At 42.6% G+C, this 20,500-nt stretch overlaps 1 protein-coding gene across 3 annotated transcripts in view; it reads right to left on the bottom strand.

Annotated features, from left to right (window-relative positions):
• Window positions 1–1,275: 1,275 nt before the first annotated feature.
• The window catches only part of B4GALT5 (beta-1,4-galactosyltransferase 5), a 61,509-nt gene continuing 42,284 nt past the window's right edge, over window positions 1,276–20,500 (bottom strand). For 2 of the 3 annotated variants that reach the window (XM_024207313.2, XM_024207333.2), the window contains exons 2-9: window positions 19,601–19,735; window positions 11,006–11,119; window positions 9,602–9,726; window positions 8,478–8,594; window positions 7,700–7,887; window positions 7,313–7,435; window positions 6,305–6,406; window positions 1,276–2,260 (exon numbers count right to left, since the gene is read on the bottom strand). In XM_024207313.2, the coding sequence (XP_024063081.1) occupies window positions 2,113–2,260; window positions 6,305–6,406; window positions 7,313–7,435; window positions 7,700–7,887; window positions 8,478–8,594; window positions 9,602–9,726; window positions 11,006–11,119; window positions 19,601–19,735 (1,052 nt within the window). In that variant the 3' untranslated portion in view covers window positions 1,276–2,112. Of the gene's footprint in view, window positions 2,261–6,304; window positions 6,407–7,312; window positions 7,436–7,699; window positions 7,888–8,477; window positions 8,595–9,601; window positions 9,727–11,005; window positions 11,120–19,600; window positions 19,736–20,288; window positions 20,378–20,500 lie in introns of those variants that run through there. The other variant, XM_024207323.2, reaches the window with a different exon arrangement.

Here is a 20,500-nt window from a genome sequence, read left to right as displayed (position 1 = left end):
AATTTAGACCATTTGAAATACATTCCTTGTTTGAAGCACCATTAAAGACATCAGTTGCTAGCAACATTTCAAGATTAAAGAAATGAGGGGGAGAGTAAAGGTTCAGCATTTGAAAAGGATCCACAAGAATTACAGAGATCAAGAATCAGAAGCAAGAGAGTCTTTATTGCTATATGTGCCATAAAAAACAAACTATAAATAACCTTCAAGAAACAATTTTAAAGCACATGTATTCCAAGACTTTAAACCTAAATTACAAACTTACCAGCACTTTCAAGGGCAGATGAACTGTCCTTTCATGCAGGCTGACAAGATCTACACAACAAGAACTCCATGTTTTCTAAACCAAAGTTATTCTCAAGAGACAAAAAAGAGCCCTGGTCAATCACACCCACAGCAGATGTGTATGGGGATCATATGTCCATGGAACCAAGAAAATAATGTAAACCATAAGAGTTAAGGAAACAGAAGGCAAACAATTCAATAAAAGAAAGTTAAAGTACTTCTGAGCTTAAATACTCACAATCTCTTTATGTAGATATATAAAAAAACAACCCAAAGCACTTTTACCATATAGAAGTCGAGTAAAAGTGAGTTTGTACATACTGTATAAGTGATGGATTGGTTTTAAACCAGAAAAAAACAACCCTAAAACAGGCACAACCCAAGGAGAACAGTTTAGAAAAAAACCTAAATCTGTAAAACTGGATGGGGACAACAACCAAGCACTTCAGTTCTGGATACTCATGTTTTCCTGAACCAATTAGAATGCCCTTCATTTTTTTCTCATTATGATTTTACATCTGTGGATAAATCTAGCTCACTATTTGTAATTGTGGAATGCATTCCCTGGCTAAGGATTATAACCAAGGGTTCTACCTACAGTTAGAACGTACATTAGTTCAGTGTTCTGTTCAATTTACACAATAAATATATCAAAATATTATTTCATGAAACAAAAATGTTACATTAGAGGAATCGCTGTAGAACGTTGTTAATTCAGGGGCAGATTTAATAAACTGCAGCTGACTGCCCCAAACTAAAGACAGTGACTGAGGAGGGAAGGTAAGATTTTTGCATGGAAACCACACAGGCCTACTGGTGAATTTTGGGGGGAGAGGGGGAGAGAGAAGAGGAGGAGGGATGTGTTTGAATAAGTCTAGAATCTAAGCTTGCACTTGCCACCACTGTGGAATAGAGGGTAATGGGCAATGAAAACCCAACAGGAATAAAATGGGAAAACTCCGTATGAACTATAATTTACACATCTACACATTTTCTACCACACAATGATATGAGCTGGATATTTGTTCTTTCATGAAGTTTCCCTTATCCCTCCCTTCTCCCAAAAAGCCCCTGCCATTTCCGTAGTATGCAATGATGTGGCTCCATATTTCTGAACCCCGGCATCCTACCAACTAAGGCCCCTATCCTGTAAACACCTACGCTTAACTTTACATCACTGGGACTACTCACATGAGTAGAGGGATTTGCTCAGGAGTAAAGTTATGTACGCATTTGCAGGATTGGGGCCTAAATGAGTGACCTTAATATGTAAACCTTTAGCTTGAGTTTCAATTGTAAAAGAAAATAAAAAGGCATTTTACACAGCTTATTTACACTTACACTTCTTTAAGAAGCGATTCTGTGGTATATACTTCAAGCAGGTCATTAAAAAAACCACACAAATGTAGAAGAATGGTATCATCTTAAGTTTCATTTGATCTCCTATTAGGGCAGTTGCCTACTGGGTTGCTTCTGGCATCCAAACTCAAGACGCCAACAGAGTCATTCAGCCAAACTGGTTCCGTGAGAAGAAAGCACGTCAGATCACTGTTGTGATATTGAGATTGTTGGAGGAGACGGAATGCAGAGATGAGAGCAGCAGGTCACACCATCGTTCATAAAACCAGAAAGCGAGCGAAGTCCCCGAGCTTGTTGCACAAACAATTGGACTGGGCCAGACGATTTGTGCGTGCACTTTCAATTTTATTCTTCGAAATACTGTGATCCTTCATTAGACAATGTGTTTCTTGACCTTGGTAACTCTATAAAAGAATGTCTAATGTGTTGCTTTCTTGGTGAAGGGCAAAGCAAACTTATTTTCTCCTCTCAGTATTCGTTTACCAGAGCCAGCTCTGGTGTCAGGTTAACAGTTATGTTTTTATACAAGGCGTCATATGTAATGTTTGGAAAGTAGTTCAAGTTACTGAGACCGTCCAGGACTTGCCTCTCTTTTGACTTCCTCAGCAACGCATACCTGTTTAAAGAGAACAAAAGATGGATGTAGCCACTCCCACACTGCTCAAGGCTGCAGAAATTTAGGCTAAGAGCTACTACACGCAGTCCCAACAAGAACAAGAAAAAACTAACATGAGAAAATCCTCCTGAACACAGACCCCTTAAAATAGATGTATAAGAGACAACTCCAGCATTTAGACACGTAAATATTTAATACACTTTGCAGAAATAAAATTTTGATCCACCGTCTGGAGTGATGCATAGCACAGACCAGAATCAGATCAGTGTTATTTTTCTAGGCTAGTATGTTTTCTGTGTGTCCAGCTGGCACAGTTTTGTCAAACTGTCAATATGCACAGAAATAAGAATTGGTAACTTCCTTCCCAAAAACGGTAGATCATGAGGACACAAAGCAGCTGAATGACTCCAGGTGTTTTCTGCATGCCCCTATACAAAAATAAGACATGGCCTTCATCCCACAGAACTTACCATTTAAGTGAGACAGAGCAAACGGGGGGGGGGGGGGGGGGGGGGGGGGGGGGGGAAGAGATGACAAAATAAAGCCACTCACAAGAGCAGGAGCAAATGGCATTGGACTAGTGGCAGGCAGAAGCCAGAAAAACTGAATTTGAGGAGGGGGAAAGCAAAGGTTCTTGACACCTCATTTCAGGGTTGGGGCAGCGTGGAAGAGAGTCACAAAGGTACAAGAGACAGCATAGGGTGAGAAGAAACAGATGGAAACATACAGGCAGGGTAGGTTCTTTGGTACTTGCACAGCCCTCATTACTGTAGTATCTACGTGTTTCACAATCTTTTAATGCTTTTCCAAAGGGGGGGGGGTTAAAGTAGAGCACGAAGACTTTGAACTTGGTTCAATGAAATATTAAATCAGTAAAGGAACATGGAGGTGAAGTAGTTAATGTTACAGGAGCAGCAGGAAGAGCTTTATCTGGAGCACACTGGATAGATTGAAGAGGGGGAAGGAGTGAGTCCAGAATGGAGGTGATTACAGTAGCCCAAGCAGGAGAAAAACAGTGGCATAAGATACAGATTTAGCAGTGGGGATGGAAAGGACACAGCAGAGGGAGAAGTAGCAGCGAAGATCTGGCAAGAGATTGGGTGTGGGGAAATTGACAATCAGCTCAAGGTTTGAGTGAACAGACTAGGAGTGCGTCAGTAAGGACAATGTACAGGGAAGTGAAGTTCCATTTGATCAATTAAAAGTCTGAGAAATAGTGGGATCCAGGAGGAAATGTGGGGAGGCTGGAGGTTCATCAGCACAGGGCTCTGACATTACAGGAGCAGTCAGGCAAAGCTGTTTACACCAGTGACATCAATGTAAAGCAAGGCTAAGTTGCACCGGGGCAAATACCAGCTTTGGCCCATCTACACTAGGGAGCACCCTGGAGTAAATACACTGGTGGCTGTAACCAGACCCCATACTGGACAAAGCCCTAGTCTACAGAAAAAAGGGGAATAAAGGAAAAAGTGTTAGCTCAAAGCCTTTGAACTGAGTCAGGTAGCCCTGTCACTGTAAGCTTTACAGTCAGCAGTGGGCTACGATGTTATGCTCTGATGTGTAATACCTCCAACTAGCAAGCTGAATGGCTTAAAAAAATAATCAGACTGCTTCAAAACCCTCTGAAACATACTATCAGGTAGCAACGCTCCTCAAGCGACTGTTGCCAAATAAGTGACAGCAGTTCACTGGATGCACGCTGACCATCAGCCTACAAAATTCCAGATCTGATGAAACAAAGGAGGCAAATCTAAAGCTCTCATTTCCACTGCACTGTAAAGCCCTTTGATGCTTCAGAGAAACTGAACAATTGTGACATTTTCCCCTGAAACTGACGTCCTTGGTTCAGCTACAGAGAACTGAAATGGTAGAAACTTATTTTCCTCACCATAATCTGTTTGGTAGCAAAATGAAAGCTAGATATAGAGAGGAAAAAGATTTTTATCTCTATCAAATGGAAGCTCGGAGAACAGGAAAGTTGATGCTGGAAAGAGGCCCAGAGCTTAATGAACTGCTGGTTCATTCCCTGCTTGAATTTGCAGTTAATTCAAAAAGTATTAGCAGGGTGAGCTTTGTGAGTTTCTCTTCTAGAGCTCTCCTAGCAGTTCCTGTTCTGGTATTAGTAGTGATAATACAATGTATAGCTAATTGCCATTCTAAACAAACAGTTGTAGCTTGTGAGGTGTTAAGTCACGTAATTGTTCACAGATAAAACATTCCCATGGGTTCTGTTAAACAAGCCCTTTCGTACCACTGCATACTGCTCGCTCATACGCCTCCAGGGGCCCCTCTGGAAAACAGGGGACAGCACGTGTGCATTTATGCTTCCAGAAACAGCTCTCTGGGCCCTGTTGGAATGCCAATCCTGATACACAATCTAACTCTTTACATCCTCTTGAACAGGAACAAAACCTAATGATGTGGAGCTTTTCCCGGTGACTCGGAATACTGTATCACCTAGACTATAAGCTTTGTGGAGCAAGGCACTGTTTTGTTACTTATCTTTACAGTCCTAGCATAATGGAGCCCTGATTGGCATTCCTAGACACTACTGTAAAATAAAAATAAAAATCAGAGTTAGCTGGATGCAAAATCTTGCTCACTTTAAAATTATGGCAAAATATATTTTCTCCTATTGCAGCTGGGTTTTACTCTAGAAAAATGAAAAAGGAAGCCGATTGAGGTGTTATTTCACCTCAAACAAAAATGGAGCAAAACTGCTGTGAAGCACCTGATACAGACATATTGCTTTTGCAATGGAAGCTACCTGCATGATGCAAATATAAGAGTTTGAAATCCCTCATAAACAAGGTCTAATAGAAACAGGGACAGAGGTTTTTATAGTAACTATAACACCCAAGGCTGTGGATCCTGCTACAATCCCTCTTGCAGGCTAAGCAGGGCTGGCCTGGTTCTATGTTTGGAAGAGAACCTTCAAGGAAAACACACATTGCGTCAGTATGTGGTGCTGACTACTCCACGAGAGGCTCACTTTCTACAGAGTACAGAGCCAGGGCCGCAGCTTGTTACCAAAAGGTTCTATGCTGCTGAAACTCTTTTGGAAAAGCAACAACTACTAAAGAGGACCTTAGAATAAAGAGTCCAGGGTATTAACCATGCCAGTTTGGGTTATTACATCCTGCCTCCCTGCAGTTCTGATTATTCCCTTCCTGTCCTAAGACTGTTGTGAACAAATTCTGTGCATTGCTTGACAGCTGCCACATATCACCCTGGAGGTAAATGCAGTGAGTCTCTTATACAGTACGAATGCTAATTTGTGAAGTGCTTTAGTATACAACATTAGAACATACGAGCTGCCATATGGGGTCAGACCATGGTCCATCTTGCCCAGCATCCCTGTCTCTGACAGTGGCCCATACCAAAGCTTCACAGGGAGTGTACCAAACAGGGCAATTCTGGAGTGATGCAGCCCTGTCTACCAAACCCAGCTTCTGGTAGTCAGAGGCTTAGGGTCACCCCAAGCATAGGGTTGTCCCCCTGACCATCTTGGCTAACAGTTATTAATGGATCTATCCTCCATAAACTTACTACCCAGTTCTTTTTTGAACCCAGTTAAATTTTTGGCCCTCACAACATCCCGTGGCAATGAGTTCTACAGGTTAGTGGTGCATTGTGTGAAAAAGTACCTCTTGTTTGTATTAAACCTGTAACCTATTAATTTAATCAGGTGACCCCTGGTTTTTCTATTGTGTGAAAAGGTAAATAACACTTCTCATTTCACTTTCTCCACACCAGTTAAGATTTTATAGCTCTGTCATATCCCCCCTTAGTCATCTCTTTTCTAAGCTGAACAGCCCCAGTCGTCTTACTCTCATCTCGTATGGAAGCTGTTCCATACCCTTGATCATTTTTGCCACCTTTCTTAATTTTTTCCAGTTTCACTATACCCTTTTTGAGATGTGGTAACCAGAACTGGACTCAGTATTCAAGGTGTGGGCACATCATGGATTTATATAGTGGCATGATGATTTGGGGATCCTTTCGAATTAAACATAAATCTTCAATAATAGAAATCTCACTTGCCTTCCCAGGAACTGCACTTCGCCTCGATGATGGTGCGGAATTGACTTGTATTTCCCTGTGACTCCTCTTGGTCGAGTCACTGAGTAGCCTGCATACTGCACCCTGTATCATAAAGATAAGACTGACTGTTGCATTTGCTCCAAATTCAATACTCGCCAAGGCTGAACAATCATGAGCCACAACAGACTCGTCGTCTGTAGTAAGTACAAGTTTCCATTAGCTAGCTAAATAAAGGGAGAAGATTTCAACCAGTTCAGGCTTTGGACAAACTAAGCTGCTTTCAGTACATTAAATTTTAATTGAGAAGTCAAACTGATCCTCAGATTAACATCAACATGAGAAATAATGCCCAAGGCCAACAATTTCACAAAGTTACCTATGGCAAGAACTATACTTCCTCATTTTCTGTTAGTTACGAGCTTCCAATCCAATTTGCTTTAGTAGAATGGAATCAAACCTCAATCTATCCATTTATCAGGATACCCTAGAGGGCGTGATCATCTCTCCCCCTTCCCCCATGTGAAGAGGGCATGGAATAGCTCCACAGCCAATCCACACTGCCTGGGGTGGGGAGGGGCAGCTTCCCTTCACATGTTGTGTAAAACCCCTCTCCAGGTGATTGCAAAGCTGCTCAACCAAATTAAGGCTTTCAGGGGGCAGGCTTAGAGCCAGTCACAGCAGCAGATAAAATACCCATGCTTTATTTCACTCAGAACACGGCAGGCAGAGCCCTGAGGAGTGTCCACTGCCAAGAAGCTGGGTGCATGCACTGTATGCCTGAAGAAATACATCCCCAACCTGTGTGGCAGCACATTCCTGTACCAGGCCAGCCACTACTGTATTATCAATGATGGCAGTTTGTACAACATGCATCAGGTGTTACGAGTTAGATGCTGTTACAAGAACTCAATGAACAGAAGAGTCACACCATAGGAAAGTCTGCATGGAAGTCTGTCCATCCCCCTAGCCTTTGGGAAGTGGACTCAAGCCAAGACACCACATCAGTACCTGTTCCAAAGATCGTCATCCTCTCCGCCCCAGCCCCAGAACGCATTAGGAAAGCCATTGATTTTCCGAAACTGTTCCACTGTTAAGCCACTCACTCCACCAAAGAACTCATTATAAGGGAGCCTAAATAAAAGAGAGTGCATTAGTCACAACAGGTGTGAACAGTGTCTCAGGTCAGGGCTGATGCAATTGCCTGCTCACAGACTGTCAGAGCAGCCATTCTCCTGGATGCAGCTGAATTAAGCCTTGAGCTATTGGGAGGTTTGCCTCTATTTCTGCTATGTTTACTTGCACAAAACCTGGAAACCAAACTGAAATTAATCTTTTTAAAATCTAGCTATTGGCTTTTTATCCATTATTGCATGAAGGGGGAATATAGGTCCTTACAGATACATATATTTATCCAGCTTGGCTGCAAAGTGTCTTGGCATCTGTCCACATCCATAATAGTTACGGTCATTTTCTGGTATATGGTCCACATCATGAAAGATCAGACAATCCCAGTCCAAGTCCTTCATTGCTTCCCGAAAGCCAATATTGAAGAGCATGGCACGGTTAAATGGTTGGTTACCAGCCTAGGAAATAGAGTTATTTCTCAGAAGCAGCTCAATATACAATTTATTACACAAACACACACACACACACTCTCTATGTTCACTGTAAGTACATGTTCGGAAGTCAGTCATTCTTTTCATGGCCTCCTACACAAACTCAAGAGGGAAAAAAAAACCCTTAAATTCCTGCTTTTGTAACCCTCTTGCCCTGGTTTAACAATAGATATATGTGCTAAACAAACCTCATTTATTCTAATACACTTTAATTTCCCAGAAGCTTTCAGAAAGTGCCTGCGTCCAACATAGCATTCAGGTGAATGGCATATTATGAGAAGCTAGGTATTGTACACACATCAACGTTAGGAGGTAACCTTTGAAAGCTTATGATATGTACTCTGCCTGATAAACAAAAACACACAGGACACACTTTGGAGAGTGAAATTTATTGTGCAATAACTGGGGGCAGAAGGCAGTAAATAGCCTTTTATATGTGGGATGCATTGGGCAGCAAATCAGTCACGCAATAGCAAGTTTCATGTTCCAGTGGTTATTCCCACTGGTGATGGCTTAGCCTGGAAAAATACATTGCATATACATGGGAAATGACTCACTTGCTCAATGACATAAAACGCGAACTGTAAACGTTGGCGCTGCAGCATTGGAATAAGGTGCCTAAAGAGAACTGGAAGATGCTCATAACGATTGCGGAATGGTATCAGGATTGCCACCTAAGAGATAGAAGACATCAGGTAGTTATTATATTTGGAAACCAGCTTTCACTTTGGCAGACCACAAACCTACAGCTCAGGGCATTGGGTGTGCCTGAAGCCATGTGCATGGGTGTTTATAATCACAGGACCATAGACAGTGTTGATGGGAAAGGACTAACAGATCTAACCCATTTCCTGGGGCTGCCATGAAGGATTATTTTATAGTGCAACATACAACATGGAGCACACAATTGTGTGTTGGCCATTCACTCTCATGCCTCCTTTATTTTGTGCATTTCAGTACTCTAGCTTTTTAAAATAGATACTGCTTTGGAGAGATTAAGTTTCTTTCAAATATTAATTAAATTTCATGCTGGGTCAGGGGAGAGAGACTGACTGCACTGGAGACTTAAATCCTCTACCAACTGAATAGGTAGAGCACGATTCTCTTACACCATGCTGTTAATGTGTCTCCACCCTCACAAGCAGGGAACCCCTCTAGCAAAGAAATTCATGGTCTCCAAGGTCCATGTTACCCTTGGTCTTTCTGGGCTAATTCTTGCTCAAAACCAGAGGTAATTTTGGTGATCTGGATACCTATCAGTTAGAAACTAATTCATTACACAAACCACTAAACAGCCATCTGCACGCAACACATTTCAGACCTATCAGCTGATCTGGATTTGAACAGTTACAGAGCTGACAGGCTCCACATCCCATTAGCAACATACACCCCTCTCCAAAACTTTCTTATAAAAAAAATGAAGTGCTGACCCATCTGTCACTAGGTAACAGGTTCCTGAAGCTACGGGTTTATAGAGGACCGCTGTAGCCAGACAAGAAATACCTGTGATGTTACAGGCAGCCCTACATTATCTGTGATGCAACTAAAGATATTTTTCTTTAGAATGGCAAAATGTAACCATAGCCCAGTTCTTGCCAATACCATTGTTTGTACTCCTTTGTACTGAACAAAGGCATCCCATTTTAATGTAGCTTGTGGCTGTTTTGAGGCTACAGTTTACCTTCCAGCGAGGCAGGCAGTCATCAGGTTTCCAATGGCCTCCTAGCTTGATGCCCGGGTCTTTAGAGAATAATTGATGGATATCCTCCATTCTGATTTCACTCATATTTACATCAATTGGGCCCTCTGTGTACACAATGGAAAGAAGAGGTCAACATTCCAGTCCCAGCAAGAGAAGGTGCATCTCAGGCTTCTCACATACTTCGGTCTCATGGTCCTACATCATCCGTATGCATGCTTCTGCCCACTTCACTTTTCATACACTTTTATTACTAGGGCTGATTGCAAAATGGGTCTTTTCCTGTCAAGTATCAAAAAACTGCCACAGTACCTCATGATCTCATTCTCCTTTATAAGTTGGGCTCCCTGGTCAGACTACATCTCCCATGATGCATCAGGGTCTTCCCTCTTGTAGAGAGGCAGTGCATCATGGGAGACTTTGGTTGTGATGCATAATAGGAGTTATTGTCTGGCCAGGGAGCCCAGCCTTTAGAAGAGAATGGGAGGATAAGGCACTGCGGCATTTCCAAATCAAAATAATGAGATTCAATGGAGAAAAAAAAAATCAATCTTGAGCAGAAAGAGTCTTCTCACAGGAAAGTTTTGTTTCATCAAAAGCCAATTTTCAATTTAAAACAGTTGACAAAATTTTTCTAGTTTCTTCTTTCCTCACTAGCATTTGGATTCCCAACACTCCACCTTAGTCACTATTTTCTGACCATAGCTCAAGGAAGAGACACTTTCCCAATTAAATTCAAAATAGGATTTTTAGAGGATAGTTTGGTGGTCCAAATCATCGTATTCCATTGCTCGGTTTCTGGGACTAGTCCAGGTTGGCAAATATTGCAGTAACCCCCGTGAAGAGGTAAGGAGCAAGCACTTCTATCATTCCCTTAAAAAAAAAAAAAAAAAAAAAAAAAAAAAAGTGTCTCAGACAAAGATTGATTAGCTTTGGGAGTGTGGTAAAAGTGATTTACAGTATTTGTGCTTGCAGAACAACATTTCTGCTCATTCCCCACCCTCCTAACATAGCTAAATAAAAGAAGGTGCAGTACATAAGTCAGGAGGTAGAAAAATGGTACTAGAACACACCATCCAAAAACATGCAGGAACAAACAACAAGGACTCTGGAGCAGTTAGGTAAAGCGGTGAAGATCTCCTAGAAACCCACATGTGGGGGTATGAGGATATTCTAGTTGTTATCAGCATAGCTGCCGCACTCCCAAAGACTGCAGTGTACACCACACTGGGATGGTGCAGTACCTGTAATAAAACAGTACGCTTTTCCTACCTCCTCCCACTCCCACAGGAAACAGGTTTTATAGGTTGTAACCTGGAAGGAGGGGGCAGCATGGAGATGGAGGATAGGGAGGGGAGGAAGATAACGAGTCACAGCACTACTCACTCATAGAAGGGAGTCTCTCGGGACAGGTATGGTTTGGAAAGTAGGTAAAATCTTCAGGAAGAAAAGTTGTGGTTTGCAGAAAGGTTTCACTGTGGTTCAAATCAAGAGGATAATCTAGGGAGGGGAAAAGAAAAAGCTACTTGAGCTCTAGGTTTTTCCATTCTCCAATATTCTATTACTAACAAAGCCATTTAGTATCAGAGGGGTAGCCGTGTTAGTCTGGATCTGTAAAAAGCAACAGAGTCTCCTGTGGCATCTTTAAGACTAACAGATGTATTGGAGCATAAGCTTTCGTGGGTGAATGCCATGCATCCGATGAAGTGGGCATTCACCCACGAAAGCTTATGCTCCAATACATCTGTTAGTCTTAAAGGTGCCACAGGACTCTCTGTTGCTTTTTACAAAGCCATTTAGCTGACTATTTCACAACTACAGTGTATTGATGGAACTTCAGCTACAATGAACTGCAGGCATTTCCACACAGCTTTATTCCTTGATATGTCATGATCAGACTACAGTTTCTTGGCCTAGCCATTTCAACAGACAGCGTGCACATGGCAACAGGTGGACATTTAGGAACTGTCCCAACATTTCTGCTAGACAGCACAGCTGAGGCTGAAAGGACCACAAGAGAGGCATATGGGCCAAGTTATGCAGAAGGTTAGATTAGACTATCATAACGATCCCTTCCGGTTTTGCAACCTATAAATTATTTGAGTTGTATCTTTTCTTATTAGACAAGATCAGACTGAAGTAGAAGGTTGGGTGAAGGAGAAGCAAGCACTGCTTGGATCATGCCTTTCCTAAGGGCACACATGCCAACTCCATCTCCAGATCTATCCTCCAAGCCTGGCAACTTCTTTCATGAATGAAAGTTTGCATATCTTGCATAATTCTACTTTTCATTCTCTTAATGTACCGCTTAAAAAAAAAAATCCAACGTTAGGTGCAGCCTTTTATTCAGTTAACTAAAAATAAAGAGCAAGTGAGGCTGACACTTCAGCAGGCCATGACTGTATCTGAAGAGCATGTTTCTCCAAAGCAGCTCTCTTATTTCTCAGTTAAGTGTAAACACATTTATCACTTTGTGAGTTTCATTTATTTTAAAAAGGTTCTGGGCCTCCAGGAAGTGTATTTCTGTTTTCTACAGACAATGCATGCTCCATTCTTTTCCAAAGTAAGTGTTTCACAAATCGCCACTTTAGGCAACTGCTGAGATCAAAGGGGAAGTTATAATTGCTTTCAAACATTAGGAGAAACTTCTAAATTAGCTGTACCAAACAAGACCCCTAAATCACAATACTGTACCTCTCATAAATTGAGGGTTTGAGGATCAAGACATTCTCTGCAGAATCTGCCTTTTGAGTCAAATGTCATCTCACTTTACAAAAGGGGAAAAAGCCAGGGGACTGGGTTTTATGCCTGCCTCCTTGGAGCTGGCTGGGGACGAGGAGTGAGTGCAGATGTGGGTGTCTGGCTCGCTGTCCCCCAAAATGGACCTGGCTGAGGGGTCCTGTTCTCTGTACCTACAAGCTCTGTTTTAGACCGTGTTCCTGTCATCTAATAAACCTCTGTTTTACTGGCTGGCTAAGAGTCACGTCTGACTGCGAAGTTGGGGTGCAGGACCCTCTGGCTTCCCCAGGACCCCGCCTGGGCGGACTCGCTGTGGGAAGCGCATGGAGGAGCAGAGGATGCTGAATGCTCCAAGGTCAGACCCAGGAAGGTGGAAGCCGAGTGAGCTTCTTGCCCTGAAGAGAGTTCCCCACTTAGAGTTATGGACAAGTCATTTAACACCTCTTTGCCTAACTCAGAGGAAACAGTTCCCAAATTGTGTTAAGTGCTGTGCAAATAGAACAAAAGGACAGTTCCTGTCCCAAAGAATTTACAGTTTAAACAGAGGCCATACAATACATTGCACATACAAGTACATTGTATGATCTGTTAACATCACATGGCCAGAACTGATATTCTTGCTGGACACTGAATCAGTCTGGATAACTATTTTACAAATCAGGGGTTTTTTAATTTAATTTGTTTTTTAAAATAAACCCCAATTGAAATTAACAACCTGTGTTAATACCTAAATTATAATCTATTAAAATTAAATAAATGATTATCATGCTGAGTCAATGAACCCTCAAATTTTTATGAATTAAAGGGAGCTGCTTTTTTAAAAAAAATTATATACAAAAATCAAGGGAAAAACATTAATTTTTTATGTCAACTCAAGCCTTAAATAACATCTTCGTGCTATGCACCACATTAAGTACCTATATTCTTTTCGGTCATTATAATGGAGCAAACACTGGTATTTACATTTTTCCAAAGCAAGTGCTTTGTGGAAAAAGCTGTTGCCTTAATTACTTTTGGTTCAGTCAAGCTAGCAAGTGTAGCGAGACTATTTTCTTCATTTGGACTATTTCATTTAAAGTTGAAAAACCAACTGGGAATTGAAAAAGCAGGAAAGCTTATTTTCTTCTCCCAATCCATGAATAAAAACCAGGTGGGCAAGGATGAAATCTACCATTTTTTAGAATTAGGAGGTGATGGGGCCAGATTTTTGAAGATATTTAAGCACGTAAAAATGCAGATAGATGCAAACTTGAATTTTCAAAAGAAAATAAGGAAGTTAGGTGCTTAACTCCTATTGGTTTCAACTTTATTGATTTAAATGAGAGTTAGGTACCTCATCTGCTTAAGTGCTTTTGAAAATCCCACGAGGCCTCTATCTGTATCTTTAGGCACCTAAATACTTTGAAAATCTGGCCCAATGTGACCAGAAACATTTATTAAATCCGCTTTAAATACAAAGTGTGCTTTGATGCACTTTTTCCTTTCTGTATACTGTATATTTGAGGTAGTTTATTTAACTAAAAACAGTTTTAAAATTCTCTTTTTGTACATTTACTTGAATGTCAATTTCTACCCAAATGCAACTTGACACAAATCCAGAGGGGAAAAAATGTAGTAAAGAATAAATTTTTTGTTAGAAAATAATTTTTACATACCTTGTTCACTAAGAACCTGAATAAGTGTTTAAGCTATATAATTGCTTAAATACCTATAGATGTAGTCTAACCTCCTTCTAGCAAAACAAAAGTACCTACTTAATTGTAAAATATATATTTGGTTTCAAATCAACATGTTTTAATGGTTACACCAAACAAAGAAAACAAACTTTTCTTTAGAAAAGTAAAGTACAAATGCAAAACAAGATTAAAAATCAATTATTTAAATCAAAGTTTCCTGCTTGCTGATTTAGATCATGCTTAAAATGGGTGATTAAAATAACTTGGAATAAAATCAATCCATCCTGCACTAAATTAACTACAATTCACTGTTTCAATATTTCAGGTTCCTTCCTCTCACTACTGTATGGCATTCTCGTGCAATTAGCTCAGTTTATCAGAGCGAGTAGTAATTGCACAGTTTTATTCAAAACTAGAAAGTGAAAGAGGCCAAGATGGAATTGCAAATAAACACTGACAGCCCAGGGCATATTATTAGAGTCTAGATGAGCCAATTTATCTTAGACACTTGTTATTGCTATGACAAAACAAATTCCCATTAAAATTACACTGGTAGTACACCCTCTATATCGGGGTGGCCAAACTGTGGCTCATGAGCCACATGCGGCTCTTTTACTGTTAAAGTGCAGCTCGCTGAGCTCCCCACAGCCCTCCCATTCTGCACCTATCAGACTAGGGGTGGGGAAGAAGCTCGGGCCTCTACCTTGCAGCGGGGTGGTGGGGTAAGGGCTTCTGCCCAGTGGGAAGGGTGGGGTCTTGGACACAGGCACCGACTTTCCAAACTGCTGGGGGTGCTCAACCCCCAGGCTGTGCCCCCACTCCACCCCTTCCTCCAAGGCCCAACCTGATCCCTTCCCGCCCAGTTCTCCCCCTCCCCGGAGTGCGCCATGTCCTCGCTCCTCCCTCCCAGAGCCTACTGAACACTGTGAAACAGCTGATTGTGGCAGGCGCAGGGAGGGAGGGGGGAGGCGCTGATCTGTGGGGCCTGCTGGCGAGTGGGAGGTACTGAGGGGATGGAGGGAGCTACTGGTGGGTGCTCAGCATCCATCCTTTTTTCTCCACACCTGGAGTACCCAGAGAGTCGGCACCGATGGTCTTGGGGCTTCTGCCCAGCGAGGTGCACCTGCCGGGGCTCGGGGCTTCACAGGAGCAGAGCTGAAGCCCCAAGCCCTGGCCCCCGGCAGGTGTGTCTCGACTCTCAAACTTCTGAAGATTATCATATGCGGCTCAGAGGGTCACTAAGTTTGGCCACTCCTGCTCTATATCTTGCACCACTTTTCTCAGGTCTCTATAGACAGTATCTTGTACTGATGCATGAAGAGACTCAACTCCTTTTCTTTATGCCTGGAATGTGTAGCTATTGCCTTTGGTGTCTGCCAAAATGCAAGAGGGAAGATAGCTGCTCTCCATCCACCCAACCCCTGTGCATCCAGACTCCCTCATACCCAGAACCTCTCACTGAGCCTCATCCCCCCCACACTCGGAACCTCCCATCCCCCCAATGAGCCCCACTCCCTCGAATCTGGATCACCCCAACGAGCCACTCGGATCCCCACCTCACTGAGCTCCAACTAGCTGCACCTGGATCCCCACCCCACTGAACCCCACTCTCCCAGCATCTGAACCCCTCCCACTGAGCTCCTTGCACCCAGATCCCCCACCGAGCTCTATCCCCCCCACACATCCAGACCTCCCCTGCTGAGCCTCAACCATTTTCACCTGGACCCCCTTGCAGAGCCCCATTACCGTTGCACCCAGAACCCCCCCCCAACAAACACTTGTGCAACCAGAACCCCCCACTGAGCCTCCTGCACCCAGACTGCCCCACACAGAACCCTCTCAATCCACACCCAGATCCCCCCACACTAACCCCTCCACACTTGGATCCTGCCTTGTTAAGCCAGCCTGCCTGCACAGAGGGGCAGGGCCCTAGGGTATTTCTGGGGCAGGCCCTGTCCTTGCACTGTGTCAGGGTTGGGTGCAGTCTCATAGCTGAGTCCATGTCCCGGGGTGGGAGCTGCACAGTGATCTCCCACCTCTGTGCAGCCAGTGGCCTGTGCTCCCCAATGCCATGCTGGAGTCTCCACATTTATTTGACAAATAAAATTTGCAGAATTTTAAAATATTATGCACAGATTTTTTATGGGGGTTTTTTGGGATGCAGAATGCCCTCAAGAGTAATGATATACCATATATGCCAGTAGTTTTCAACCTTTTTTAATCTGCGGACTCCTAAAAATTTTTGAATAGAGGTGCGGACCCCTTTAGAAATTCAACCTGTGGTCTGTGGACCCCTATTATAGAAGCCTTAGACTGAAATATGACTGAATAGAATTCAACTATAAATGCGGCACATGCGTGGCATGGCATTTGACGAATTTTGAGAAAAAAGGCACTAAACGGTGGGCTTCTATGGTGACAACAGTTCTGGGTTTTGATCTGTAGGTGGGGGTGTTTACATACTTTTGATTAATCAGAAAAACAATTCCTTTTCTGAAATCTGAAATTTTATTTTCATAGACACCTTTCGCAGACCCCTTAGACAGGGTCTGCAGACCACAGGCTGAAAATCACTGGTATACACCACTAAACACAAAACCAACCAGGTCTCCTGTTTAATAGCCAGCGCTGCGCCATGACCACACAAGGCACGTTAAAGCGCGGCAGCGCTTTAGTGTTGCCAGTGTAGACTAGCCCTGACACTAGTGCGCTGAGGTGTGAACAATCCCATTCATTTCAGTGGGTGGCAAACCAGACTTTCACAAACTGCAGGGCTCACAAACCAGGAGGGGCCCAAAGAGCTAGCTGGGGAGGGGCACAACCGATGTATAAAAGATGTGTACGACTTTACCACCACATGGAGCAGTAGAGGAAGGAAGGGATTCAATTGGTTTCTTTTTCCTTAATGTGTGGGCTAAGCTTTCAGAAGTTAGATTAAAATAGATTTTTCCAATTTTCACATATTAAAATAGACTGAACTGAGTTGCCATATCCAGTGGAAATTCTAGTCTTTTAATCAGGTAGTGAAGACTAAGTACGTGGTGAGCTACCTGTTGCTTGTTAATGCATTCACAAATTACCCAATCTAACTTTACGGTAGAAAAGCTTAAAGGATGTGACCTATCAAACACCACAGCAACTCTCACTCCCTATTTACAAAGGGGAGGCAGAGTGAGTATCCTGGATTTTAGTCATAGAAGTAACATTTCTCTTGTAACACTCTTGACCCACTTGTTCTCACTAGTGAAACCCAGTGACACAGCAGGGATTCGCCCTCATGAGGTGCGGTGCTTATCTGAAACTCACTGTTATTCCAGCCTGATACTGCATGAAGGTAGGTCAAAACTTTCGCAACAGTGACTCACTTGTTCTGTGTTAACACTGAAAGGAGCAGTTTCAGTGGGACATCAGTTTTCCTAACTCTTAGTTTTAGAAAGAAATGCCTTCAGCGCTTCATTCTAAATGTAAATGGTTACTTATAAAGGGTTTGCTAGTATAGTTTATACCATTTCCCCCAAACAAAATAAGCTATAGAAACAAAGGGGTTTTTTGCCGGTATAACTGTGTCTATTTATAGTAGGGATTTTGCTGGCACAGCTAGGTTGGTCAGGCGTGGGGGGTGTGCATGTGACCAAATTAGCTATGCTGGTAAAAGTCCTAAATTTGAATTCTTTATGTAGCTAGAAGAGCAAGACACACTATATATTACCTAGACCAGTGGCCCCAAGTTCTCCTAACTTACAAACTACTTGTTTACAAAATCAGACAAAAATACAAAAAAGTGTCACAGCACACTATTACTGACAAATTGCTGACTTTTATTTTATAATTATATGGTAAAAATGAGAATCAATTGGAATATAAATATGGTACTTACATTTCAGTGCATGTATACAGAGCAGTATAAACAAGTCATTGGCTGTATGAAATTTTAGTTTGTACTGACTTCTTTTTATGTAGCCTGTTGTAAAACTAGGCAAATATCTATTTGAGTAGATGTACCCCCTGGAAGACCTCTGTGTACCCCTGGTTGAGAACCACTGACCTAGACCAGTGGTTCTCAAACTTATTTGATCGCAACCTCCTAATTTGTGTCTGTAGTTGCTATGGTAGGGTGAGCACACTTTCTAAAAGGAAAATGGAACACCATGTGGGGCTCACCCGAGCCCTCCTTTCCCTCCCACCACGCAGAGCTGGCCCGAGCCCCTCCTACCTGCCATAGCCCCATCGCTCATCCCACCAAACCCTTTTTTGGCAAAACTGGGTATTTGTCCCATTTGCTCTTGCCAACTGATCATCAAAAAAAAGTTGGGATGTCTGGGACAGGGCTTAAAAAGGGGATGGTCCCAGCCAAAACGGGCCATATGATCACCCTCAGCTGTGGTAAGAGCTGCCCAGAGAGCCCAGGCTGCTATGGCAAGCCCCAGATCCTCCACCTGCCCTGTGCAGTGTGCCAGGTGCCCGAGAGCAGCCCTCAACCTGGGTCCCTGCCCCCTGGGGCACGCCGCCCGGAGCAGGTGGAGGGTCTGGGGTTCCTCACAATGGCCCAGGATCCCTAGGCAGCTCTTACCACAGCTTGGATCTGGCTTCTGGCCTGGCCAGAGGGGAGCTTGGGGGAAGGGGAGGAGGAGGGGGCCCCATGGTGAGGGGGAGTTGGGGGAACCCAAATGTTCTTTGTGCCCAGGGCCCCCATAAATCTTAATCCACCTCTGCACAGCCGACACTGCTACAGCAATTTTACATGACACTGCCATCGGTTTGGCTTGGGCTACCTAAATTAAAACACAATTGGGATGGTGTAAGAGGTGACAGGCACCTAAATTCCCTCTCTTCTAGGCTGCAAGGTTTTTTTTTGTGTCTCCTAGGAACATAACAAAATTGCACTACTTGTCTAAAGAAAAAAAGATAAAAGGATGAAGACCAGATTAAGAGAACTGGCAGGGAAATTCCTTGGGGGAGATTTAAATATAGGCCACTTTTGGAGGCGGAAGATGGACATGTATGAAGAGCAATTTGGTTCAAATGGATCACTAAAATACAAAGGTGGTATATCCAAAGCTGTCAAACCAGCATTACATTAGAGGGAATACAGTGTAAGCAGTTAAAAAAAAAAAAAAAAAAGTCAGGGGGCTTGTAGTCGGAACCCCTGTATCTATTCCCACTTCTGAAACAAACAATTTAGGGCAACTTCAGGTCCTTTCTTGCCTGTGAACAGCGAGACTCATAAGCATATGCATTTCTGTGTTACCCCTTCAAGAAAACAAAATGTGATTTCACAGATGTCACTCACTGCATCTCTAGAATGCAGATGGAAGAAAAAGGATGCAACCCATTCTTGTCTTGTTTTGTAAATACCTCAGTTACTAGAGGCATCTGAGGAAAGGGCCATATAGACTATTATATTTAGATCACCCTCTATATTATATTATAGAGGGTGACCTAAAAGCAAACTCTCCTCTCGTGTCTACCCATGCATTCATTCCCCTAAGAAAAACGGTTTAGACTGAGTCACTTTCCAATGGTAATTGGAATTCTAATCAAATTGACTTAATTACTAAAAATATACCTGAGTCATTCATGCTGCTGTTCCTCTTGGCATAGGCACTGCGGACCACCTGCTCATAAACCTGAGCTCCTATTGTTCTCATATTCTCACGAATCATGATGCCTTGGGCTTGCATCATGAAGAGGTAGGTGTTCACTGAAAGAAATAACCAGAGAGATTAAATTAGCAGCAAATTTTATAGGTAAGAGAAACTCAAATACTGAACCCTTTTTGGAACCATTCTGCTTCACCTCAGTTTCCTTGAGTCAAAAAGCTCTTTGGGGGGGGACACATGCCCAAGTTACCCGATGTGGGATGGGAAAGATCATACAATTTCACAAAACTACATCTAAGGCATATTTCAAAATATATCTGGAACAATAAAAGGAATTTAAACTATTTAGTCCTAAAATCCAGGACTATATTTTATAGTTAGAGGCTACATTCCTACTAAACCCTGATATCACTGGGTGACGTTTTTAGTAAACCAGGAAATACAGGACTTTGTAAGTAGGGGACTTCAATAAGAGTGAATTAAGGGTTTTGGTGCTGATGGTGCACTACAGCCTGATTAGCAACAGAAATCAGCACATAAACACGGAATTTATTCCATTTTCATTAGCCTTGAAGCTCACCTTTAGTCAGTATACTAGCAAAGCCCGTCTGTTGGGATGCTTAGAACTAGACTAGTAAGTAGTAATAACTCTACCTTTACTCATCACGTATCTTTTTACATGTTGCTAAGTCCTCTGCTGCCTTTTGTCTGGTCCCCTTCTGCCTTTTCCAAGGCCCCTATGTATCATGTTTGGACATATGCATTTTTGTGCCACCAGCCATTTTGGACAAAAAAGGATTTTTTAAAAATAGATTTACCCTTACTGGCAGCATTACTAATAAATACAGATGGCATATGCCTTTCCT

Source organism: Terrapene carolina, unplaced genomic scaffold (genome assembly GCF_002925995.2).
Source record: "Terrapene carolina triunguis isolate 2854851 unplaced genomic scaffold, T_m_triunguis-2.0 Scaffold130, whole genome shotgun sequence".
Taxonomy (NCBI): domain Eukaryota; kingdom Metazoa; phylum Chordata; order Testudines; family Emydidae; genus Terrapene; species Terrapene triunguis.
This window is presented reverse-complemented; position numbering and strand designations above follow the sequence as displayed.